Here is a 26,463-nt window from a genome sequence, read left to right as displayed (position 1 = left end):
AAAAAAATTCGACGAAATGGATGGGGTGCGATTTTACGTGTTACGTCAGTAAATTATTTATCATTTTATCGCACACATTTAACACCATAATAACTTGTATGTATATATAATTTTAATTTTTTTTTTAATAAAATAAAAATAAATAAGAGATAAATATTTGTCAGTGTTGACTGCGCCCCACTTCAACCCCATATGATCACATCTGGAATATCCCAGAGCTAATAATAGTAACAGTTAAACGCTGACATCTACTCTAGATCTAAGGTCAGTCCATCTTTTTTCAAAATGGTACACCACGTTTTCTACAAACGTACATAATTGAAATACTTTTCTATATTTTAGGATGCATTCAGTAAAGTTTCACATAATAACCATCAAAATTATTCACACTTGCGTGTTTAATTTATTTGCTATGCTTTTATATTGGCGTGTATAGGTGCTTTATTATATATGTTTTTAATCATTCACAGATTTCCACCGATATTGATATTAATATACAATCTTTAAATGAGGTTGAATTATACAGGAGAATGCTTTTGCTTTTGCAAAACGTTCCAAAAAAGTCATAAAACCTGAAATTGCACCCACTTCATTGATGACGGTCCACTATAGTTCCTAATTGTGACAAATGTTATGGTTCACATATTCACTTCTAGGAAATGGTGAAGAATTAAAACAATATGTATGTTTAATGGTAAGCCTTCTGGCTGTATTTTGCCCATGTTATTTTGTAATATTGTGCATCGACCTTTTGGGACATGGGTATATAGCACAAGTGACAGCCGGAGTGAATCGGTTAATGAACCACCTGTTCCGACCGGTACTACAGCCAGATGCGGTCATATAGCAAAAAACTGAGACGGAAATGTTCTCAATTTTGGACTGAAAATAAATGCTAATATAATGTATGTTCGCAATGGTGTATGTTGTTGGTGCCAACGAGAACCCGTTCTATGGGCAATCTTCGCTTGAAGTTGGGCAGTTTAACATGGGTTTCAATGGCAGATGACATCTGTGTAGTGAGACCTTAATGGCGGCCGTACGGTTACGCCATCTATCGACAACGTCATAAACTGCTGGGCGACAATCGGAAAAACCCGTCTATAGGAAATAAAGAAAATGAATAATTCGTACACCTCGGTATATTTCGTGGAATCGGCCGAGATACGATTACGTATTTCCGGTAAAACATCAGGTCCGACGTGGGATTTGGGGCAGAATGGAAATTAAATTTGATGGAAAGCGAGCGTTAGTTACTGGCGCAGGAAAAGGTGATTGCATGGGGCTTGATCATATATCGATGCCACTGTCATGGCAGTCACCCTAAACACGTACTGTCGGGCATTGGTTAAACTGACCTATTTGTAGTATATCACGAGGTCATCCCATTAAAATCCAGCTGAAATGTAGCTCGAGTCACTTTCAGCCCGACCCCCCCTCCCCTCCCATTGATATTGCTATGCAGGGGGGATCAGTATCAATAAGGTGGGCTGGAGGTGACTCGAGCTAGCAGGAATAGTGATTTCCCTGTACGTTGTACTGCGATTCTCGATATTAAAAAAATGGAAAACCCCATCTGTTCAAAGAGATACGTTTGTACATGGGGGCGGGACGTAGCCCAGTGGTAAAGCGCTCGCTTGATGTGCAAACGGTTTGGGAACAATCCCCGTGAGTGGGCCCATTGGGCTATTTCCACAGGGGATAACCGCATGCGGGTAACTGTAGTTACTCGCATCCAAGATGGCGGAGGACGCACATGATGGAGACAAAACCAGAGCCCGGATGTTAATGCCGCGGTGTACATTGTTCATATTTGGCACAAAGATACACCTCGGGATGGTGCATCTATATATGTTAAAAAAATAAATGTAGGAAAAATATTTTTTGACAAAATTGCATTTTTCATGTTCGGGCTGTACATAACGAAATCTGTATTCACCGCCCGAAGAAGGAAACATCAATTAATCAATTAAATATGGCATATACAATCATAAAATCTGGTATAACAATACCTATAAGTGTCATATATTTAAATATGTTAAAAAAAAAAATTGTTGTGTCCAAAATAGGTATATATATATTAATGTAATTTGATCTGTACCGGTGATACATGGTACGGCACACAACATGAAATGAATACATCAGATATTAAATATGTGGATTAAATTTATATTTGCCGTTTGTTGTGTCACCGGGTACAACAGTTAATCATCTAAAGAAGTCCCCGTCCTATAGTATAGGACACCTAAAATACAAAGTAAAACAATAATTAATTGTAAAATACATTGTATAAAAATACATTCACCATTTTAAACAATTATTGTACCACACTTTGGTGTCGGTCCTTTCAATTTGGCTCGTGGTGTATCTATTTAAGAACACGAGCGTGTCTAACCTAAATTTCACCGATTGCTGGATGGCTGAAAAAGTTACGCCTACAAGTCATAGAGTTTAGCTGAAAGTAAATTAGAACATGGTTTTTAAACAGTAATACTGTCACTAACATCCCCCCCCCCCACCCCTCACCAACAACAACAAACATTTATTTCCATGAAATGCCACATTTGCATCCGTGTTATATATACCCACGTGGCCTGGGTATACTATACACACATATACATAATAAATAGTATACATCTAATTAGAAGAAATGACATCGCAAATTAATAATAATGAAAAATAGCTATGTACATCTATTACATGATAGGGATCGGCAAAATCACGGAGGACAATTATACTAGTAAGAAAATTAAGGAAATTTTTTACCTTCAGCTGAAAGGATGTTTCCATTAGCGTCAAAATAAACTAAGTGCAATTGATGGACTTATTATTATTTAAGGTATTAATTTTAAAGAGGTAAAATGCCCCATTTCTCTGTGAAGCGGTCTTCATTGTTCCCTAAAATGTATTTTTTTATTGTTCGATAATATTTTATAAAACTAAGAGCTTCCATAACTTTTGGTAGTTGTTCTTTATGTTTACAATTATATATGTATGTTTTCTGTAGATACTAACTTTGATAATAACCAGACGATATAAATCTGTAAAACAATTTTATTATTTTCTTCCAGAAACACCCCAAACAAACTAAATTTAAATATGATTAAAGTTTCGGTTCATTTTCCATTGCAGAATCGTACGGTCGCTACACCTTTTTTAGGGGGCCGGGGTTCGCCTGTAGTCTATTATTTTTTAATGGTATTATGTGATTGGAGGTGTGGTGGTACCTTGGCCGAGCCCCGCCTCATAAAGGTGAGTGCATAGTCGTACGGTCGAGTTCTTAGGGTGGCTGCTCACCTCATCAGTCGTGGCTAGGCAGGCCCCCACCTGTTTTCGCAGCTTTTATTCGTTTAGTCTGGTAGGGTTTGCGTGCGATTTCTTTACAAGCGGAACTGTCAACTTGCCGTCTGTTGATTGCACCTGGTCAGATCGGCCTCGGTGGCGTCGTGGTTAGGCCATCGGTCTACAGGCTGGTAGGTGCTGGGTTCGGATCCCAGTCGAGGCACGAGATTTTTAATCCAGATAAAGACTCCAAACCCTGAGTGAGTGCTCCACAAGGCTCAATGGGTAGGTGTAAACCACTTGCACCGACCAGTGATCCGTAACTGGTTCAACAAAGGCCATGGTTTGTGCTATCCTGCCTGTGGGAAGCGCAAATAAAAGATCCCTTGCTGCTAATCGGAAAGAGTAGCCCATGTAGTGGCGACAGCAGGTTTCCTCTCAAAATCTGTGTGGTCCTTAACCATATGTCTGACGCCATATAACCGTAAATAAAATGTGTTGAGTGCGTCGTTAAATAACACATTTCTTTCTTTCTGGTAAGATTTTTTTTTTCGAACGAAATCCATTAATTTTTTTAAGGCTTTTCTTCCTCTGTTTTTGAAGACCAGATTATGTTTCTGACGGTGAATGTGGTGGCACATTCTGCTAATTGATACCTGCCGTGGCCGTGGATAGCACGTCTCACCTCTTTTGTCGACAAGATCTGGAATTTTCTTAATTTTCCAGTCTGTTTTTAGCGTAACAATGTGATTCATCGACTCAGTTATTATTCTTCCAGTTCAGTGGAATACAATCACTTTGAATTTGCGGCAAAAATATTAGGGGTTTTTCACATTCATTAACACCCGGTCGAGGTATGCTTTACACTTAGGGACAATATAAGTTGTAGAAGCATCACGAGGGGTACATAAAAAGCCATATACCCCGAGAGATGCTTCTACAACGAATTTATCTTGCCGACATGTTAAACCATATAGCCAAATAATCAAAATAACGCCAGACAATAATTGCTAACAATTGACCCCTCCGTATGACGAGTTAACCACGCCCACCGTGACACGTGATGCAAGGTTAGACAAACATTCAGTAATGGCTGCCAATTCGCATAGGTCGATAGCAAAATCAACCGATCTGTCGATTACGTTTTTGCCTTAATTTATTTACAAATATCGTTGTTTAATTAAAAAGCCGACAAGAGGAGACATTCAAGTATTTCACTACAGGGTACATTTACGATGACAACGTGATTTAAATCGACGAAACCATTTTTACTTCAGTAAATTTTATCGAAGCACAAGAACCCGGAAGTGCACGTCGAATGCAATCAAAAGAACATTTAAAAAATCCTATGCTAGTTTTTCTTGTCAGAACTGATAAATTAAAATGACTTGTTTGTTTCTTTTTTCTTCTTCATCTTAATTTTTGTTGTTGTTGTTGTTCGACTTTTATATTAATGGTTGGACTATACCAATTCAAATCCCATAGGCGACCACGTTAACGTTTGCGTTTAAAAACACTATATGCAATATATCAACCAAACTGACCCATAAATATCAGTACTACAACCCCTACCTCAAAGTATTAACTGCAGAAAATGGTACCTTTCATGGCTCATTTTCGGTATAACCAGATGTTTCTGCAACACCCCTAGTTTCGCACAAAATTTTAGTACTTTTTTTTACAGGTACCCCATACATGTTCCAAGCACAAGGCTACTTGACACGGTGGTACTACATCAAATAAAATTGCATACATTTTTAGCCCAGATGAAACTAATTTTTTTTACAACCAACACACTCACATTTATAACCAATCACAGGATTTGTGGTGTTAACTTCTCTATCAAAAGTTTGGTACACCTCGAACTTCGACCCAGCCGGAAATTAATTGGTATAGTGCAACCTAATGGAATCCCGATATGCCGAGGAACAAGAGAATAGAATACGCGGCGACGACCCGTTTAAAACCGTCTTTTATTTTTGGTCGGGTTGCGTTAAATGTTTTGTTTAAAAAAACAAAAGGGAGGGACGTGAGCAGTAACATTAAAATACAAGGCGTGTGGCAATGCTATCAGTGTGCCATAATTTTATGCACGAAAGGTTACAAAACTATAGCAGGATACAGTCGCCTGTGCCAAAATTATGCAGGCAGTGGTTTAGATTGTGGGATTGCCATGTTTATGGGGGTGTATTCTTACATAGCATGGGCGTACATATGGGTTCGACCGAACCCCCCCCCCCCCCCCCCCGAAATCGCTTTTTTTAATAATTTAATATATCTGACATTATTATATTTACTCAATATATATATGCCCAATATCTCTGCAATCTATTTTGGAATCACCCTTTTCAAAATCCTATGTACGCCCATGCATAGCTGCACTGCTTGAATCAACCGATATAAAAAATTAAAATCACAACTGGCGTAGCCAGAGGGTGGGTTGGTGGGGACCACATGTTTAGCCCTCTAGTTATGTATACTGACATATTGGGCCGTCTCCGTTCTGACAAGACATATTAGGGCTGTTTACGTTTGGGTGCCCCATCCCTTTATAAAATCAGGCTGTCTAGCACACTTTTGAAAAAGTTGGACACAATTAGGAATGAAAATATAGAAAATGTAGGACAAAAGTAGGAAAACGTAGAACAAAAGTAGAAAAACGAAGTATTCTGAAGAAAAAGTAGGAAAAATAGGACAAAGACCAAAAAGTACGAAAAAGTAGGATAGCTGGACAGTCTATAAAATATTTTCCAATTAAGCCAGTACAACAGTGTTTAAATAAATTATAAACTCGTGATGTGGCAACAACTGTTGGGAAATCAAACTTGAAGCTTCTGCCCCCCCCCCAAAAAAAATTCTCACACACCCCCCCCCCCCCCCCCCGCCCATTAGTTATCCTACTGTCACACAAAATGTACTCACAAAGCTTTATCTGTTCTAGTAATAAATATTATAAGACAACCCATGCCTACAGAACAATAATAATAATACAAAATAAAAATTTAATTAAATATATATATATATATATAACAAAACAAAAAGAGGCAAAATTATATGTATACATACATACATATAACATGAAACTAAACCACAGATTGCAGTTCGCACAATTTGTTTAATATTTATTATGAGAATACTTCCTAACATTTTCTTTTTTCTCAAAGAGGGTCTTTACATATTAATCTAAGAAACCTAGAAACCGTAACCGGCAGATCTGTACCGATTGCAAAAAATCACAATTATTATTTTTTTTTTTTTTTTGCTTCAAAACATTTCAGGGTCCCTACATGAAATTTGCCTGATTTATAACTTTCCAGACAATACTTCCTTATCCCCCTAAAGCTCACAACCATATAGGTTACTCCCTCGTCAGTTGAATTTTGATGGATTTCGACAAAACTTCACTTTCAATACCATGTGACGGTTTCGCAGGAAAACACTGATTTTACGTCAATCGTAGGCTCCGCATAGTTGTCATTGCTGTTAACACTTGTCAACAGAAGTATATGTTTACTATGATTATAATTCATTTGGAGGAGACAATTATTTTAACTAATTTTAATGCTAACTATACAAAAACGTTACACATCGAAAAACATTATGTTGTCTAACCTAATGGCGTCCAAGCAAATTTGGGCCCGCGGTTTTTGAACCGCGAAACATGATTGGTCCAGCGCGGTTGTCAATCACGCCGTACGGAGGGGTCAATTTATTAACGGAGCCGTACCACGCGGACGAAACCACTTGCCAGTGACGAAATATAGTTCCATCGATAAACGAGTTTTTAACTTCAAATGTTTGGAATACGAAATTGTCTGAAATAGATATGTGTATTAATAAAATAAAATAAAAAAACAACTTTTTTTTATCAGAAATATATGTAGTAAAAAAAAAAAATAATAATAATAAAAATGTTGCTAATCGCGCATTAAAGGGACACACCCTAGTTACAGCTACTTGTTAACCATTACGGCGTTGTTTTTCGCTATTAAACCCATTTTTTCACAAATAAATTTGCACTTTACTTACCGTTTATTATTTAGAATATACATTTCCATTCACCTGAAGTGTTTTTTGGTAATGCTGGTAATCCTGGTGTTTGTAATACCACAAAATGCATTTTTCGTATTTCTGAAAAACGGACGCACGTTTGAGAAAAAACCGTTGAGCAGACAAGGTCTAATCTATTTTTAGACGGGATATTTCCATTTCAATGTCACAGACGTTGGTATACCACGTGACCGTTATCATTTTGGTTCGGTTTGTTTTCTCGTGCACGGTTCGCGCAATCAACATCCGATTTGTTGTTGTTCATTTGTGAGATTTTTCTTCACAGTTCGTGAACATTTTCAGTAACAATAAAGTTCAGACAAGTAAGTATCTCAATACAAAACGTTACAAACCCTTAAAACCAATAATTTTGCTAAGTCCTACGATATCTGGAGAGGGGATACAACCTGGACAGAACAGTTGGAACATGTCCAGGAGAGGTGAAAAGACCGCACCCCAAGTCTGTCAAATTTGTCGTGACGTAGGCATTGTTGTGCTTCGAGCGACATCTACCGGTGACATCAGAATACAAACTTTCAAAATTATTTCAAGCAATTGGGACATGGGGATTCCCATGGTATTTATCGATATAAAACCTGCTTTTTCAATCCATTTGATAAAAACGTGATCTAAGTGTGTTACAGGTTTGTTGATTAACCAAATTATAATTTATTTTCGCTGGATGGAACTAGGGTGTGCGGCTTTAATACAAAAACACCACGACCGTAATTAGGTGGCCGAGTTCAACATTGCAGTATTTAAAAGTATTGAAATAGTGTATTTTATAGTAAAAATAAAATTAATTATGTATACTTGATTGATTATCAATGTTATTTATAATCTAATTATTGCTTTAGCATTAACTGGGGTGGCTTGAAACTGTTGGAAATTACAGACGGGGTATAAGAGAATTTGGCTCCGCCCACAGGGGGTATAAAGGATTTGTCCAACGGCAAACAACCAATGAGATTAAAGAATTTTACATGAAGGCGAGATAAGTGTTTCTATCCTCTTGCGATCGGTCATTTTAACGTCGAATACTTGGTCATTTAACGAATTAGTGAGCCCACATTCGCCAAAGATATTGGAGCAGATTTCATTCTGAACTGACACAGAAATTCCATGCTCAGTAAAATGTCGCCGAACATTTTCAGCAACATGCCTCTGACAAAGTATGTGTTTGCTAGAAGGAAAGTTTGCTGTGATGAACGTTTTCGTGACACTGATAGGTATTGTTATATCAAATCCCATGATTGTATATATGCCATATTTAATTGATTAATTGATGTTTCCTTCTTCGGACAGTGCATACGGATATCGTTATGTCCAGCCCGAACATGAAAAATGCAATTTTGTCAACAAATATTTTTCCTATATTTATTATTTTATCATATATAGATGCACCATCTCGAGGTGTATCTTTGTGCCAAATATGAACAATGTACACCGCGGCATTAACATCCGGGCTCTGGTTTTGTCCCCGGGCTGTGAGGAACGTTTTCGTGACGTACACCGCCAAAAGATGAAAAACATTATTAAAAATTATTTTCGTTTTGTACACTTACTTTTTTTTTAACATATTTAAATACATGACACTGATAGGTATTGTTATGCCAAATTCGAAGTAGGGCGATCTCGCCACGGGCGAAATCGCCGTAAATTCCATATACTGCTGGGCGAAATCGCCGTACTATATATATCTAACTAAAGAGGAATTTTATGATTTAAAATGTTTATATTACTAACATTAATTACCTTATAAACTCAGTGTGTGGATGTTTATATATATATTTTTATTTTATTCTGTTTACTCCGCCCAACTTTTTGAGAAACCAATATCAAACCCAAAACATGCACTGAATAATAATAAGCTTAAAGTACTGTCAGTCGGGCCAACTTTGTTGTAAACAGTATGGAAGATAGAAAACAGACAGATGGAGTTTCAGTTTGAATTTTATTAACTTGTTACATTAATATGTTCTCAAACAATAAGTAAGTGTACAATGAAATGGTACACAAAACGTCGGCGATCTCGACAACCTTGCTGATATGGAGTAAACTGAACAAAAGCAATGACAGAAAAAACAAAAGCTTGGGAATAAAGAACAGTATCAAACCCAAAACATTAATTAAATATTATTATAATAACCAATTTATTGTAATAAACAGTGACATTCCCGTCTGCTTATATGTATATAGAGTACGGCGATTTCGCCCAGCAGTGATCACCCGGGCGAGATCGACCGGTGGCGAAATCGCCGGACTTCCCAAATTCTATGATTGTATATGCCATATTTAATTGATTAATTGATGTTTTCTTCTTCGGGCGGTGAATACAGATTTCGTTACGTAGGCTACAGCCAGAATATGAAAAATGCGATTTTGTCAAAAAATATTCCTTCATTTATTATTTTTAACATATATCGATGTACCATCTCGAGGTGTATCTTTGTGCCAAATATGAACAATGTACACCGCGGCATTGAGTTATAGCTAAAACGGAACCGTGCCAAAACGGAACCAAGCGAAAACGGAACCAAATTGGACAAAACGGAACCTGCGTTGGCTAAAACGGAACCGAAATTTATGGCTAAAACGGAACCTACGATGGCTAAAACGGCACCATAATTGAATTTTATTTGAAGAATAGTAAATAAGACAAAAAAAACCCCAACAAAACAACTTAACTCAAATGAAAAGTTATTTATTAAAAGAAAAAATAAATGTTTTTGTGACACTTCTGATAGATGCACAAAGAATCTTCAGGTCAAGTAAATTTATTTACGTGCTTCCATCAGATAACTGTTCAAGCATGCTCCTATTGGGAGCCGCCTCTGACAAGAGCCAGACGCCAATCTTGCTGAGGAGAGCTCTTGTGAACTTTTATTTTTCTCAATAAAATAAGTCAAAACAAAGAGACCACCGGAAGTTGGAAGAAAACGTGAGCTGTGTATGCATTTCTTAATTTTTTACACATTCAATAAAGACAACACTTTTCCTTGTTGTATTGTTCCTGTATTGTTTAATACGTAATATTAGTAGTAACATTACATAAACAGTGTGGCCAGTTTACGTCATCAAAATGGAAATACTTCCGAATTCACCCCCACCCCCAACCCCTATTCATCGTTCTGAACCATAACCCTAATCCTAAAATTAAAAATAAGATAAGTTATATATATTTATATATGGTGCCGTTTTAGCAATGATAGGTTCCGTTTTCGCCAAAGATAATGGTTCCGTTTTGGCACAGTTCCGCTTTAGCCTGTACCCGCAGAATTAACATGCGGGTTTTGGTTTTGTCTCCAGGCTACCGGGCGGTAAATAGTGTGAGTGCGAATAATTTTTATATGCTCATATACCACTAGAGTTTCGAGCATGTCTGTCCTGGGGCCTGTCTCTGGATAGCCAGGGGCTTGTCTCAGGACAGAATTTTAGGGTTTTTTAAAATTTACATCCAAAAATTAAATAGTGGGCCTTTAAAATTTTGATGCACATCTCTAATATAATTAATAAAGAAAATTCTACTCATTACATTTGGTCGCTAGATTAGATCGGGTGGTCAAAAAGAAATTACATCTGATGGGGGGGGGAGGGGGTGTAGAGTTGAAAATGGGCAGAATTTAGAAAATTGCAATTAGTAAAAAAGTTAATATATGAGTGGCCTCGTTAAGGCCGTTAGGTTGCACTGCTTGTAGGGACGAGATGGATTGCATCCCGTCAAGAAAACCCCTAGATTGACAGTCAGTAGACGTTGAAGGTGTAGTGCTGTGCTGAAATACAGATCTTGAGAAGCCGGATCCGTCTGATCGAGAGAGAGAATCAGACTAGGGTATAGTCCAGTCATCATGGGTTGGTATAGTGGTGCGGACGGGCCCGACTCCAGAGGATACGAGATGGTATCACAATAAAACAAAGTAAAGTCTAGAAAAGAGTAGTAGGGGCCGACCCCGCTTCTTATTTCTTAGAGTGGGGCGGTCAATCTTCCAGTGCTGCTAGGACAGGCTCTAGCCTTGGGATCAGTGATTTAATAAAAACAATTAATAGCCACGATTAAAAATTCACTAGCCCTACTTTACTTTAAGTTAATACAATTTTACTAAATAATAGTAATCAGATATGTCACCAAAAGAGTGAGACAGAGGTTAAAAACACTAACATTGGTGGCTTGGGGTTGGGGCAGAATATTCATATTTACAAAATAGACGTAACTGCAACATTTGACCCAAAAAGATTTCACTAGCCATCGGGCATGGCAACAGTAGTTATTTACTAGCCCAACATTGAATATCACTAGCCATGGGAGAGGGGCTACCATAATCTAGAAGCCCTGGTTACTTTTACTGTTGCATCTATCTAGTGGTGATGTTAAACAAAACATACTTTAACTTTAACTACTAGATCTGGGATGATCAAAATGATATTGGCCTAAACAAGAAAAGATCATGTGCATGGCATGGTTAAACAAGACTGACAGCTAACCACTCAATACCTAGCCAGTGAAGTAGACATCTTGAAAGAATTGAGAACATCATGAAAGGTGTTCTGTTCCATCAGGACAATGCACCTGTTCACAGGTTGCTTGTCACCATGGCTGCACTGCATGACTGTGGCTTTGGACTTATCAATCGCCCACTCTGTTCATCAGATCTAGCACCATCTGACTTCCATTTATTTCCATTATCTAAAAAAAGGTGTTGAGGAGTTTTTTAACCTGCAAAAAGAATCCTCTTTCATCGGAGGGATCCAAGCACTGCAGTACAATGTGGACCTTCATGGGGACTAATTTGAAAAATTACAGGTATACCCCTTCACAGTCAAGTCTGTCCTACTTAGGCTGATAATGTTTGTTCATCCTTGATATATCTGTAATGGAGTGTTCATCTGATGTTCGCTGGATTATATAATCAATCTCCCACAGTGAATTCAGTGTTTCTCTACTTCCCATCAATCCCAACCCCATGACGTACATATACTAGTGGTTGTAATATTTATTATATAACATTTAGTGAAATATCTTAAAATATCAGTGAAATAAAAGTGTTATCGTCACTGTAGAAAGTGTTATCTTCACTGTAAGAAAGCTGGAACTATTTTGCTGCTGACATTTTAAAAATAAAGGTAAATTGCCCAAAGTTATATAATAAATAGAAGTTTGCAATGACATCACAGTTGTCACGCAAGCGTGACTCGTGAGATATGATTGCAAACTTCACACGATGATGAATTTTTTTATTTATTATATAACTTTGGCAATTTACCTCTATGTACTGTTCTGTCTGAGGGAAGCAGGTATAACATCTCTTGCTTTTAAGCAGTACATAATAATAATAATAATAATAATAATAATAATAATAATAATAAATGCTTTATTTATTGAGGGTAACAGTTAGCAAATGTTAATCATCCCTGAGGCCTTCAGGTGCTGAATTGACAAATATTTGATACTACATGTATATACATATATACAGACCTGAAAATAAACATATTGAGGGGAGTGATTCAATGTGACTGATTAGTTGCTTCCCTAACTTAGAATATTAAGATATTGCGATATTGATACCATACCAGTATAACTTTTCATGCTAAGGGGAGTTAACAATTACTCTTCTTGAACAAATTTTAGTGGGTTTCGTAGCTCATATTGTAGACCAGGTTTTGCTATATAACAATTTTTATATTGAGCTGTGCTTTTAAAATGTGCTGAGGTATTACTAAACATTCCTTTCCTTTCTGCTCTAGTTTTAATAGTTACAAAAACTAAGAACCTTCATTTATTGTGTTTACAACTGTCTAAGTCACTCCCCTTTTCTCTATGTATTACTTGTTTGCCATGCATATACATGAAATAGAATTTACTATTGTGACATATTTTGAGTTTGAGTTCAGCTGTAATTACTTACCATTGTTGCAGACCTCACCATGTAAAGGGAGCTATCACTGTCCCTCTCCATCTGAAACTGGTTCAATGAGAGTAATTTTTAGCTCCCCTTACGATGTAAATTTATACAGTATTAATATGATAATATCTTAAATGGCCCTCATAATTTAACTTAGTGGAGCAAGTAATCACTCCCCTTAATGTTTTTCATGTTGAGGTCTGCTGTTGCATTTTAATTAGTGTTTTAGTTTTTGTTAAAGGTTGTTTTTCAATATTTGGTTTTGATTGTGCTTTGTATAGGTATTGGTCGAGCAACAGCTAAAGCCCTTGTTAAGTGTGGAGCGGAAACGTATGCTCTCAGCAGAACTCAGGCCGACTTGGACAGTCTAAAAGCTGAAGTAATAAAGACCTCTGCGTAACGTACATGCTTATTAGTTCCAACAGAAGGGGCCAATAGGTTTCAACTCTGTCCTGTCTGTCTGACTCTCTGTCTGTCGGTCTGTCTGTTTGACATGTAGTTTTCCAGTCATTTGTTTTTTCACAGTCCTTCAAGATATATGTACATGTATATGACTTTCATGGGAATTTTTTGGGTGGGAGGTAGTCCAGTGGTAAAGCCCTCTCTTGATGAACGGTCAGTTTTGGATCGATCCCCATCAGTGGGCCCATTGGCCAATTTTTCGATCCAGCCAGTGCACCACGACTGGTATATCAAAGGTCGTGGTATGTGTTATCCTGTCTGTGGGATGGTGCATATAAAAGATCCCATGCTACTAATGGAAAAATATAGTGGGTTTCCTCTCCAAGACTACCTGGTATATGTCGAAATTAACAAATATTTCACATCCAATAGCTAAAGATTAATAAATCAATGTGCTTTAGTGGTGTTGTTAAATAAAACAAACTTCTTTTCTTCATGGGAATTTATACAAGGGCCATAACTCCATCAAAAATAGAATTTGTCCCTTGAAAATTTGTTGGGCCCGGTATAGGGGACATGTATTGCATTAGCAATGCTCTTAGATGGCTTGTTAAAGTTTAATGACACCACTAGAGCACATTGATTAATTAATCAATGACTATTAATAAGATGTCAAACATTTAAGGGTTTTTTTTTGTTTATCTTTTATATGTACTTTGTCATAGACAGTGCAGCACATGCCAAAGCCTTTGATATGCATGTACCAGTCATTTTGTAATACTAGTACATGTACGTATAGTGAAATAAATAAAACAATATTTATTAGTTGTTTTTTTTTCAAAAATGAATGTGATTCGTTAAACCTTTCATTTATATCGTACCAAACTATTTGAAAATGATTTTAGTTTTCACATTTATGATGAGCAGCTTTAAACTTAACCAAATCACCCCCAAAGTCAGTTTAATCGTTTGCAGTTTATAGTATAAGATGTCATCACACGGTGACAAATACCAGTTGGCATTAACATTAAATGACTTGGCTCTGCAGTAGTTGTGATCAAAGATCCAAATTCTAGAAGGGTGTAGTTTGATGATTCTTCCATCAACCCATATAAAAAGAAAATGACTGAAAATATATCAGACTGTAATGAGGCAGGGGGAAAAGGACCCCCAGTTGTGAGATGCAATCTTGCTTATTTATGTGTTGATTTAAACAAGTTTAGCCTGTGGTAAGATTAGCTTGCAATCCAATAAAAAATAACTACATTTTCAACATACTGGTATTAAAAACTTCTTTAAAACATTTTTTATTTATTTTACTTTTAATGGCTAATTTATTTGTACAGTTAAAGATGTGTTTCAGCTTTGCTTGTTTGTTGCATTATTCACAGATAAATTTTGTTATTGATCAAATGATCAAAACTTTTAAGCCGGTTTGTACAAGATGTTTAATATTTAAGCTTCAATATACATAGTATTTTTTAAATGTCTTTGTAGGTGCCTACAATTCACACTGTTTGTGTGGACATTACCGACTGGGACAAGCTGAGAGGTGTGGTGAAGACTCTCTGTCCCATTGATCTCCTTGTTAACAATGCTGGTGTTTGTACTCTCGCTCCATTCCTCGAAGTGTCCAAAGAGGATTTCGACTAGTAAGACTTTGGCTGACTGTTCTATTGTATTGACTGACCTCAGTAAGACTTTGGCTGACTGTTCTATTGTATTGTCTGACCTCAGTAAGACTGGCTGACTGTCCTATTGTATTGGCTGACTTATATTGTATTGACTGACCTCAGTAAGACTTTGGCTGACTATTCTATTGTATTGACTGACCTCAGTAAGACTTTGGCTGACTGTCCTATTGTATTGACTGACCTCAGTAAGACTTTGGCTGACTGTTCTATTGTATCGACTGACCTCAGTAAGACTTTGGCTGACTGTTCTATTGTATTGGCTGACTGTTCTATTGTATTGGCTGACTGTTCTATTGTATTTACTGACCTCGGTAAGACTTTGGCTGACTGTTCTATTGTATTGACTGACCTCGGTAAGACTTTGGCTGACTGTTCTATTGTATTGACTGACCTCGGTAAGACTTTGGCTGACTGTTCTGTTGTATTGACTGACCTCAGTAAAACTTTGGCTGACTGTTCTATTGTATTGACTGACCTCAGTAAGACTGGCTCACTGTTCTATTGTATTGACTGACCTCAGTAAGACTGGCTCACTGTTCTATTGTATTGACTGACCTCGGTAAGACTTTGGCTGACTGTTCTGTTGTACCGACTGACCTCAGTAAGACGTTGGCTGACTGTTCTGTTGAATTGACTGACCTCAGTAAGACGTTGGCTGACTGTTCTATTGTACTGACTGACCTCGGTAAGACTTTGGCTCACTGTTCTATTGTATTGGCTGATTGTTCTGTTGTATTGGCTGACTGTTCTATTGAATTGACTGACCTCAGTAAGACATTGGCTGACTGTTCTATTGTACTGACTGACCTCAGTAAGACTTTGGCTGACTGTTCTATTGTATTGACTGACCTCAGTAAGACTTTGGCTGACTGTTCTGTTGTATTAACTGACCTCAGTCTTCACTTTGGCTGACTGTTCTATTGTATTGACTGACCTCAGTAAGACTGGCTGACTGTTCTATTGTATTGACTGACATCAGTCTTCACTTTGGCTGGCTGTTCTATTGTATTGACTGACCTCAGTGATTTTCAGTTCACCTTGATTTTGCTAGTGGTGAAGACTCAACATAGGAACATGATTTGTCTGCTTTGGATTTGCCTCATGCCTGGGTTGGTGTACCCGGGGGTTTCTCCAGGGCCGTTAGGAGTAGCGGCCCGACACGCCTTGGTCCGTAAAGTAAGCGCTTTAACGGCGTGCAAGCGCCTTAAATCAATTTCCGCTACGCCTTGATTTGAAGTACTTTAGAAAACAATTATCACAAGTACGAGCGTGGCAGTCGACTACCTCTTGCAAACAACTTGTGTACCAGTATACCAAGCACACCTAATTACTATGACAGGTAAAACACTTCCTAACTACTTAACAAGACTTTGGCTGACTGTTCTGTTGTATTGACTGACCTCAGTAAGACTTTGGCTGACTGTTCTATTGTATTTACTGACCTCAGTAAGACTTTGGCTGACTGTTCTATTGTATTGACTGACCTCAGTGATTTTCATTTCACCTTGATTTTGCTAGTGGTGAAGACTCGACCTAGGAACATGATTTATTTAGCTTAGATTTGTATACAAGATGCAAGATTTAATTCAGTTGGTAGAGTGCTCGCCTATTGCTTTTTGTCACCAGTCCTAGCCAATAAAGATGTATTTTGTTGGGTGCCCAGCCATGTTGGTATCGGGTGTCAGATTATGCTGCCAAGTCTGCTTTGGATTTGCCTCATGCCTGGGTTGGTGTACCCAGGGGTTTCCCCAGGGCCGTTAGGTGTAGCGGCCCGACACGCCTTGGTCCATAAAGTAAGCGCTTTGACGGCGTGCAAGCGCCTTAAATCAATTGCCGCTACGCCTTGATTTGAAGTACTTTAGAAAACAATTATCACAAGTACGAGCGTGGCAGTCGACTACCTCTTGCAAACAACTTGTGTACCAGTATACCAAGCACACCTAATCACTATGACAGGTAAAACACTTCCTAACTACTTAGGACCAGTCGTCTGCTCACAGTTGGTGTTTGGTAATTTTACCACATCCACTCGGACCGCTAATCCGTCAGGAAGGCGCTTACGCGTAACGGGATTCCCGTGCCGAGCAATCAAGCTTCAAGGCCGATCAAAGAAGATGCTCATTGACAGAATCAACTGTACTATTTAACTCAATAAACAATAGGTGAAGCACTTTTTAATAGTACAGTTAAGTTGGCAATCAGTCATTTCTATCCTAACACCCCCTTCCCACAACACATACTGAAAACATCCAGGGCTCGCGCTGTCGGTAACCAATTTAGCCATCGGCTAATTAAAAAAAAAAAAAAAAAAAAAAAAAAAAGGCTAATAAAATTTGCAAGTGGCTAAAATTTTGGCTGAGCCATTTTCTATCTTGTGATGTGAACAAACAGTTACATAATCTATTCGACACCTCAAACATAATAACACCACATATTCAATTAGCATAATAGCGAATACAGCGTATGCCTTATGATGTTTGCTAATTTTAATAATCAAGGTTATTAATTTTAACGGCATGCATTCGACATGTATGACTGCAATGTGACGGTGATTCAATGTCTGGAAGATATGTAACTTGTTATTTTAACTTTGTGAAGTCTTTGAACCAAAGTAATAAAAACAAACCAACAATGTGTTTCACTTTGAATACACATGCCAGTTCAGAGCCGAAAGACATGTCGGCTATCCCAAGGGCTGAGTTCAGCCAGACCGAGTGAAAACAAAATGTTCGCTACACTGGTTTGTGCGCTTCACGTTAAACCAAATGGAGACGACGGACACCAATCATAAAGTTCGTGAACGTTAGGAAGAACGTTCGTTGGCTGAACTGAGAAAAGCTCTCGGCGTAATATATGTCACGCTTCAGAGTCAGCTGACACCCACGTGTTAAAAGACATCGTTGCGGACATTAAACAATACAATTACACAGAAGTAAATCTTGATGTAAATTTGTAGAAAAACAATAGTTGTTTGCATCAATGAATACCTAACTGCAGTTTCGGTTATTTCCTTTGTCTTTGTTAATTTTGTACCTATGGTCGTGAGCACGCATGCAGATCGCGATCGCGGGAAATGAACATGCAGTATTTATACAAATTGCAGTTAAACGTACACTGAATTAGTTTCCAATAATCATATTTGTAAGATAATGCTAGATATATATTTGTAAAACTGTGAGGTGACATTTAATAAGTTAGCTGGATTTTAAAAAGACCCGTAAAATTTTATTTTATTAACGGTTTTTGGGGTGGTTTTTTTGTTTTGTTTTTTATAAATGGAATATACTGTGAAGTCAGCATTCTTAGCTTAGGTATTTTACAAGCAGAAATCACAACAAGCATTTAACACGACGCTGAAATCAACAGCAACAACATGGCGCAAATTATTAAATTGTTGGGGGTGGGGAATTGATGGGTTTTTTTTTTTTTAAAGTTTTAAACCCCCCCCCCCCCCCCCAAAAAAAAAACAACAACAAAAAAACAACCCCAACATGATTTGATGGATTGAAGGCAAACACTTAACTGTTTTCAACCCACTACCCCACGTCTTTTGGCTTGATTTTTGTGTTATAATGATGCTAAATATGTAAGCGCCTTAAAAAAATCCTGGGGAAAGGCCTGGTACCGTATACTGATTTTAAATATAGTATTAACAAATTTATCTTTTCGTCTTGGCAACATGATTGGGACGGTGCGGTTGCGAACAAGCTTCATGCCATCAAGCCGGTCTTGAGAGAATGGCAGTCCTCCTACAGACAGTGCAGGAAGTATGAAATAGTCTTGTGTCGCGCTCGCATCGGTCATACTTACTTAACCCATTCATTTATTTTGAAGAAGGATCCTCCACCTCAGTGTGAGCACTGTCAGTGTACTCTGACGGTGCGCTACATTTTGATGGAGTGTACATATCTGAAAGAAACAAGAAAAGATATATTTGCTCAGAGAAATGTGATGGAATCATTTCGATTCCATCCATAACTTGTATTACAGTTTCTACGTGATACTGACTTTTATGGTAAATTTAAATTTGATCTATCTGTGATATTTGTATTTTTGCACAGTCCACACTGTGTTTTTATTTAAATCTTGAATTTTTATATTGATGTGATTCAACATTTAATGTTTTGCCTTTTCCATAGTTTGACACCCAATAGCCGATGTATTTTTCATGCTGAGGTGTCGTTAAAGATTCGTTCATTCAGTCCTAACCACTGCCCCATGATTTGTATATCAAAGGTCATGGTATGTGCTGTTGTGCCTATAAAAAAACTTCATATAAAAGATCCATTGCTGTTGATGGAAAAATGTAGTAGGTTTCATCTGAAGACTAACTGTCATAATTACATCCAGTAGACAATGTGCTCTAATGGTGTCATTATAAAATAATAACCTTCTTTAACCATGCTAATAGACAAGCAAAATACAGTCCTTTTTCTAAATGTATTTTCTGGGGAAGCATGACCCGACCTCCCCCCACCCCCACCAAAAAAAACCTTTGCTAGGCACAGTTAGACTTTGTGTACAATTGTCTGCATACCCATCTGCATACCAAATAGTGCAGTTTAACTCATATATGTCCTGTTGCATTGTTATAAAAAACAAATGTCTGTCAAACATCTTTCTTAATTGGTAGTACAAGCAGGCTTGGTGACAGTAGTGGGTTTTACTCTGCCAAATGTCAGTATTATTGTTAAAGTTAAAATTTTGTTTTGCTGGATGACACAACTAGAGCACATTGATTTACGACTATTGGATGTCAAACATTTGATAATTTTGACATAATCTTATAGAAAACTGGATTGGACAGTTGAAAGCCCAATCAGAGAATGTGTTCACACCCTATGACCCAAGCACCTCGAACGAGCACTCTACCAACTAAGCTAGTTCTCACTGTGTGTAATCAATCCTAATGATGATCAAAATCAGAGCTTAATCTTCCTTTTTATTTTCAGCACATATGATACCAATGTCAAGGCACTTATCAACATTTCCCAGGTCAGTATTATAGGACTATTTTAGCCTGTTATCATTTTGCTTGTTATAGATAGAGGCAACCACATTTCACCAAACACTGATGGAAAGGAATATAGGTGATGTGTGTTATGTCTGTGTGATGTGCATTGTGTCTGTGTGATGTGTGTTGTGTCTGTGTGTGTGTTATGTCTCCTTGTATGTGAGCGTTGTGTCTGTGTGATGTGTGTTGTGTCTGTGTGATGTGTGTTTGTGTTCATGTGTGTACTACAGATCTCAAATGTATCAGCTTGAGCAGAAGTAGAGTGGGTGAGCAGTGGTTTTGTTACAGGATTATCTGTTAATAACGTATATGTTTCTTGTTTCAGGTTGTTCTGAAGGACATCATAGACAGAGGGAGCAGCTGCGCTGTTGTCAATGTGTCAAGTATAGCCTCCAGTATTGCCGTCTTTAATCATATAGTGTATGCATCATCCAAGGCTGCGGTTGACATGCTCACCAAAATCATGACTCTAGAACTAGGATCCAAAAATGTGAGAGTTTAACCTTCTGACTACTGCAGATGAGATATCTCACCCGATATCTCACCCGACTGTATACTGCATACAGTACATCCACTCATTCATACATGTATTTCTCACTGTTTTGCACATGGCACTGACTGATAGAGGTAGTGTGGGCCTCGAGTAAGATTTTTTTTTAAATCAGAACAAAATTTTAATTAAAAAATTTACCACTTATGGCATGAGTCTGTATTAAATATTTTTATAAAAGACGCTGTTTTATTACAAACTGAATATCAGTGTATACATGTATAGTCCGTCCCATCTTCCTACCAAAATGTTTTTTGTAAATATTTTTAGTTTGGTTTGACGTAAAAAGAAAAGTAAAAGCTTTTGGCAAAAAAATCCACTATTTCTGTGTACAATATAGAAAACAATTGTCTCAAAAATAAATAATTTGTAGTAAATTTTATAGTCTGAAAAAAGGCATTCCCTATGGGAAGGACTATAGATGTTTAAAATTTTGTTCCTGATAATAGCTTGGTTATGTCTTTTCAAAGTTGGCTTTGTTCAAGTGGAAGTGATATCTACCAAAAGACTTCTTTTTAAATTAGATGTCTCATTTATCGTCCGTTCCCCCCCCCCCCCCCCCCCCCCCATTTCAGTGGTTAGGGTTAGTCTTAAAGCCTTTGATATAGAGGGGTATGGGTCGAACTCTTTCCCATTTCTCCTTCACCAAACACCTCACTTCATGCTAATGTTCCTCACTTCTCTCAAATGTGTCTACAGGGTTTTAGTCTAGTTTTTCTAGCCTAGCTTGAACCCTGCTTATGATGTCGGAGTCTTTTTCTTAATTTGGTAAATAAACAAATTTTATATGAACAGACAAAGATGGTTGAAAAGTAACATTTTTCATTTGATGATTTTATCAAAATATAGGAATAAATGTGTTTTCCCCACTCTTGTTGCTGTATTGCAAGATAAATTTGTTCGTTTTTTTCTTAGATCCGTGTGAACAGCGTCAATCCCACAGTGGTTATGACAGACATGGGAAAACGTAATAATTGGAGTGATCCAGCGAAGAGTGGGCCAGTACTTGCTCTTACTCCACAGGGAAGATTTGCAGGTGTTGTTTTTTTACTTTCACACATCAAATGTTTCTATACACTAAAATATATTATTCTATAAATACTATCTGCATATTGATAATTTTTTGCATTACATTATTTTGATGGTTGATTTTCAAAGCTAATTTTAATGTCAGTGCATACAAGTTGCAAGGGATGGGATCTAGCTCAGTTTGTAGAGCACCTTAGTGGAACCATTCTTTAATAGGTTTTTTTTTCTATCCCACCTAAAGTCTGAACCAAATTGTTAACAACTACAGTAAATTACTCTTCTACCATTAAATACCGTTAGATTTTCTCCACTTTTTGTCCAAACATAAATTGTGAAAATAAGCATTACATTGACATGAATTCCACATATTAGACTGAAATCATATCACCTATATTGACTTTGTTAAGATCTCCTAGGACAAAACACATGCAATTTTTCACCATCTGCTATTTTGATTTTTTGTGGAATACTCTTCAAGAGGGGTGGAAGCCGTCTAAGTATGTGACATTATTAATCTGATGTCACGAGTGCATTATAACTTAGCACATGTCATGACGTTGTTAGAATTACGTCACATCGATTCACCCCTCTTGAAGAGTATTCCATGGAGAAAAAAAAAAGGCAGACAGCAGAAAACTACATGTACATGTATTTTGCCCTATGCAATCTCAGCGAAGTCGATATCGGCGACAGTCTCGTATGTGGAATCTGTGTCACTGTAATGGGTTATTTCACAATTTGTGTCTGGACAAAATTTTGGGGAAATCTAACATCAATTAAAGGTAGGAGAGTAATTTATCATAGTTGTTAAACATTTTGTTTGGACTTTAGTACACCATGACTAGTATATCAAAGCAGCAACAGAAATAAACCAAATGTTTTACTAGTCCACCGGGTGCATATCAGCAATACAGCTACAGTGAATTTCTAGAATACTCCACAATATCAAGATCTTTGTCAAATTAGTTGTTAAGAACTGACCACAATTATGTTTTGGTTCACACATGTATAAACCGAAAAATCAATGTTCGTTTGGCCTGATTTCACTTAGCAAATCAATGTAGTATATCAATCCATTCATTTGCTAATAGTATCTTTGTGCTTAATGTTAAATTGTCAACACTATGAAAATAGCTACAGCCCTGGAGCCAAGCTGAAATAAACTCACAGTATGCAGTGACAATTAATTTTAACTTGTGAAAAATCATTTGTAATAAGATCATTTAATATTGTGACCAGTCCATTTATCCATGAGCCAGGGAGGCATGGCTCTTCTCAGTCGTTTGATTGTTGCCTTTGAAAAGATTCACTTCAGCTCACTTGCTATGGCCACCATCTTTGTGGGAGGGGTCTCAGCACTTTTGGGTGTGTTTGCTTCCCATATTTTATTGCTATCTGATGTCAGGTAATTTGTTTATTGCTATTGTTAATTCTGGAATAGACTAGCTCAGAGGTCCACCCCACCCCACCCCAATGACATGATTCACCATAGCTAGCATCTTTATGGGAAGAGTCTATATTCAAACTTTGGGGTGTGTTTGCTTCCTATATTTTATTACTATCTGATCTCGGATCAAATTTATATTTTAAGGTGGGTATATCAGAGTCAGTCTTTATAGTTAATTTTCATCAGACACTTGATTTCTTTATTAACAGAAGTGCATGAAGTGGTGGATGCAATCCTGTTCCTGCTGAGTGACAAAGCGTCTATGATTAATGGAACCTGCCTCCCTGTCGATGGTGGCCGTCTTGTTCAATGAGATCACCACCTGTCGGTGCGAGAAGACTTGATTACCAATAGTTCCTTGATTACAACATGGTCAAACAATCACTATTACGTTGTTAAATTACCCAGGTCTTATTAATTCCAAACTGATTGAGGTACCACTGAAAATTGTATTTTATTATTATACATGTATTATAAATTGGAAAATGTGACAAAGTAGATTATGAGATTGCATCTAACAATATGTATTTGTAAGGTGTAACCTAACAAAATAAACTGTGTACCAATATCTGGCAAACAATTATATGTCTAAAAATAAATAATAATTTTATCTCAAATTATTTGTTGATTTTTAAGCTAACATTTTATTATCAATTATGGTATTTAGCTATTCTTTCCTGTCATCACCACTATATAGCCACTCATTGATTCTTAAATCGTGCAATCTTGGCTTCAGATACCCTGGTATTATCTTGAAGTGGAAAGAAAAAGAAATGAATGTTTGTTTAATATCACCTTGACACATTTTAAACAATAGTTAATTGGTAGGTAAAATATACTGGGAGAAGGAAATATGGGAAATCTTGGTATTGTAGACCAAGTTTCATTCACTATTAGCGTCATAACGTCTGTAAAATTAAAAAGATGTACTGGTAATATGGAATTTAATGTCAGTAATGTAAAACTGCTATCAGGTTTTGCTTTCAGTCGCTCTTTCCTATTAGTGGTGTGTGATCCCTTATTTCGTGCAGTCACTCTTTCCTGTTAGTGTTGTGTGATCCCTTATTTCTTGCAGTCACTCTTTCCTGTTAGTGGTGTGTGATCACTGATTTCTTGCAGTCACTCTTTCCTGTTAGTGTTGTGTGATCCCGGATTTCTTGCAGTCACTCTTTCCTGTTAGTGGTGTGTGATCCCTTATTTCTTGCAGTCACTCTTTCCTGTTAGTGTTGTGTGATCCCTTATTTCTTGCAGTCACTCTTTCCTGTTAGTGGTGTGTGATCCCTGATTTCTTGCAGTCACTCTTTCCTGTTAGTGTTGTGTGATCCCTTATTTCTTGCAGTCACTCTTTCCTGTTAGTGTTGTGTGATCACTGATTTCTTTCAGTCACTCTTTCCTGTTAGTGGTGTGTGATCCCTTATTTCTTGCAGTCACTCTTTCCTGTTAGTGGTGTTTTATCCCTTATTTCTTGCAGTCACTCTTTCCTGTTAGTGTTGTGTGATCCCTTATTTCTTGCAGTCACTCTCTCCTGTTAGTGTTGTGTGATCCCTTATTTCTTGCAGTCACTCTTTCCTGTTAGTGTTGTGTGATCCCTTATTTCTTGCAGTCACTCTCTCCTGTTAGTGTTGTGTGATCCCTTATTTCTTGCAGTCACTCTTTCCTGTTAGTGGTGTGTGATCCCTTATTTCTTGCAGTCACTCTTTCCTGTTAGTGGTGTGTGATCCCTTATTTCTTGCAGTCATTCTTTCCTGTTAGTGTTGTGTGATCCCTTATTTCTTGCAGTCACTCTTTCCTGTTAGTGGTGTGTGATCACTGATTTCTTGCAGTCACTCTTTCCTGTTAGTGTTGTGTGATCACTGATTTCTTTCAGTCACTCTTTCCTGTTAGTGGTGTGTGATCCCTTATTTCTTTCAGTCACTCTTTCCTGTTAGTGGTGTTTTATCCCTTATTTCTTGCAGTCACTCTTTCCTGTTAGTGGTGTGTGATCCTTTATTTCTTTCCATCAGTATATGATTATCATGAAATTTGATCTACATGCAGTAAAAGAGGAAACTCACAGTAAGGACAGCACATACCACAGAAGTGTAATCTTGAATCATTGTATTGTGGGGGTTTTCAGGGTGTCAACTGTTAATATCATTATCACATATGAATTAATTAATTTTACAGAAACGATCACTGGAGAATTAGCATGATTATATGAACGAATCTTTATTTTGTTTTGTTTAATTGCTGTTAGTAAATTTGAAATATGATGCATATTTTGAACTAATTGTTAACAAACCAGCCTCGGTGGCATCGTGCTTAGGTCATGGGTCTACAGGCTGGTAGGTACTGGGTTCAATGGGTAGGTGTAAACCACTTGCACCGACCAGTGATCCATAACTGGTTCAACAAAGGCCATGGTTTGTGCTATCCTGCCTGTGGGAAGTGCAAATAAAAGATCCTTTGCTGCCTGTCATAAAAGAGTAGCCTATGTGGCAACAGCGGGTTTCCTCTAAAAAACAGTGTCAGAATAACCATATGTTTGACGTCCAATAGCTGATGATAAGATAAAAAATCAATGTGCTCTAGTGGCGTCGTTAAATAAAACCAACTTTTTTACTTTTAATTGTTAACAATATTTTCTGTCCAATACTATTATTTGAACTGTAATATCTGTTATCTCAAATTTTTTGTAATAATCATTTACGAATATATACATTCAATCATTTACTGTTGTTTTGTTGTATTTGTTTAGATGACATTAACCATTAAAAAAAATTAGCTAAATAATATTATGTCTCACTTCATTTCCAAACCTCAATTTTAAATTTTATCTATAACCATGTACAAGTAACAAATAATAGCACTAGCAATAGAAAATGTCCCAGGATGTTGTTAATAAGCCTTTCTTTATGATGGAATGAGAATTAAGACTATACTGATGTGATTTATTTCAGTGAATTATTCAATGTCTGGATTAATGTTTGTGAAATTTTGAGGTCAGATACTTTGTGAACTGTAGATTATAAGTGATCCTTTTATACCAGCTTACCTCAACCATTTTCACTTACTCTCAACTTTCTTTTTTTGTGGCGAGACATGGCCTAGTGGTA

The 26,463-nt window shown here is 37.2% G+C and overlaps 1 protein-coding gene across 1 annotated transcript; it reads left to right on the top strand.

Annotated features, from left to right (window-relative positions):
- Positions 1–1,131: 1,131 nt before the first annotated feature.
- Positions 1,132–25,279, top strand: LOC121378935 (L-xylulose reductase-like). The gene is made up of 7 exons (XM_041507328.1): positions 1,132–1,271; positions 13,514–13,611; positions 15,132–15,286; positions 20,281–20,323; positions 20,668–20,832; positions 21,808–21,928; positions 23,578–25,279. Exons 1-7 carry the CDS (start codon positions 1,220–1,222, stop codon positions 23,679–23,681), a joined length of 738 nt encoding a protein of 245 aa, XP_041363262.1. The 5' UTR covers positions 1,132–1,219; the 3' UTR covers positions 23,682–25,279.
- The last annotated feature ends 1,184 nt before the right edge of the window (positions 25,280–26,463 follow it).

The sequence above is a fragment of the Gigantopelta aegis genome, chromosome 8, assembly GCF_016097555.1.
Source record: "Gigantopelta aegis isolate Gae_Host chromosome 8, Gae_host_genome, whole genome shotgun sequence".
In the NCBI taxonomy this organism is placed as follows: Eukaryota; Metazoa; Mollusca; class Gastropoda; order Neomphalida; family Peltospiridae; genus Gigantopelta; species Gigantopelta aegis.
Note: the sequence above shows the minus strand (reverse complement) of the source record. Positions and strands in the feature narration are given on the sequence as shown.

Bases quoted from the DNA above. Each gene is read 5' to 3' on its own strand.
- LOC121378935 (XM_041507328.1), top strand. From the start codon at position 1,220: ATGGAAATTAAATTTGATGGAAAGCGAGCGTTAGTTACTGGCGCAGGA. The intron at 15,287-20,280 runs GTAAGACTTTGG...TTTTATTTTCAG, and splicing joins TCCAAAGAGGATTTCGACTA to CACATATGATACCAATGTCA. The intron at 20,833-21,807 runs GTGAGAGTTTAA...TTTTTTTCTTAG, and splicing joins TAGAACTAGGATCCAAAAAT to ATCCGTGTGAACAGCGTCAA.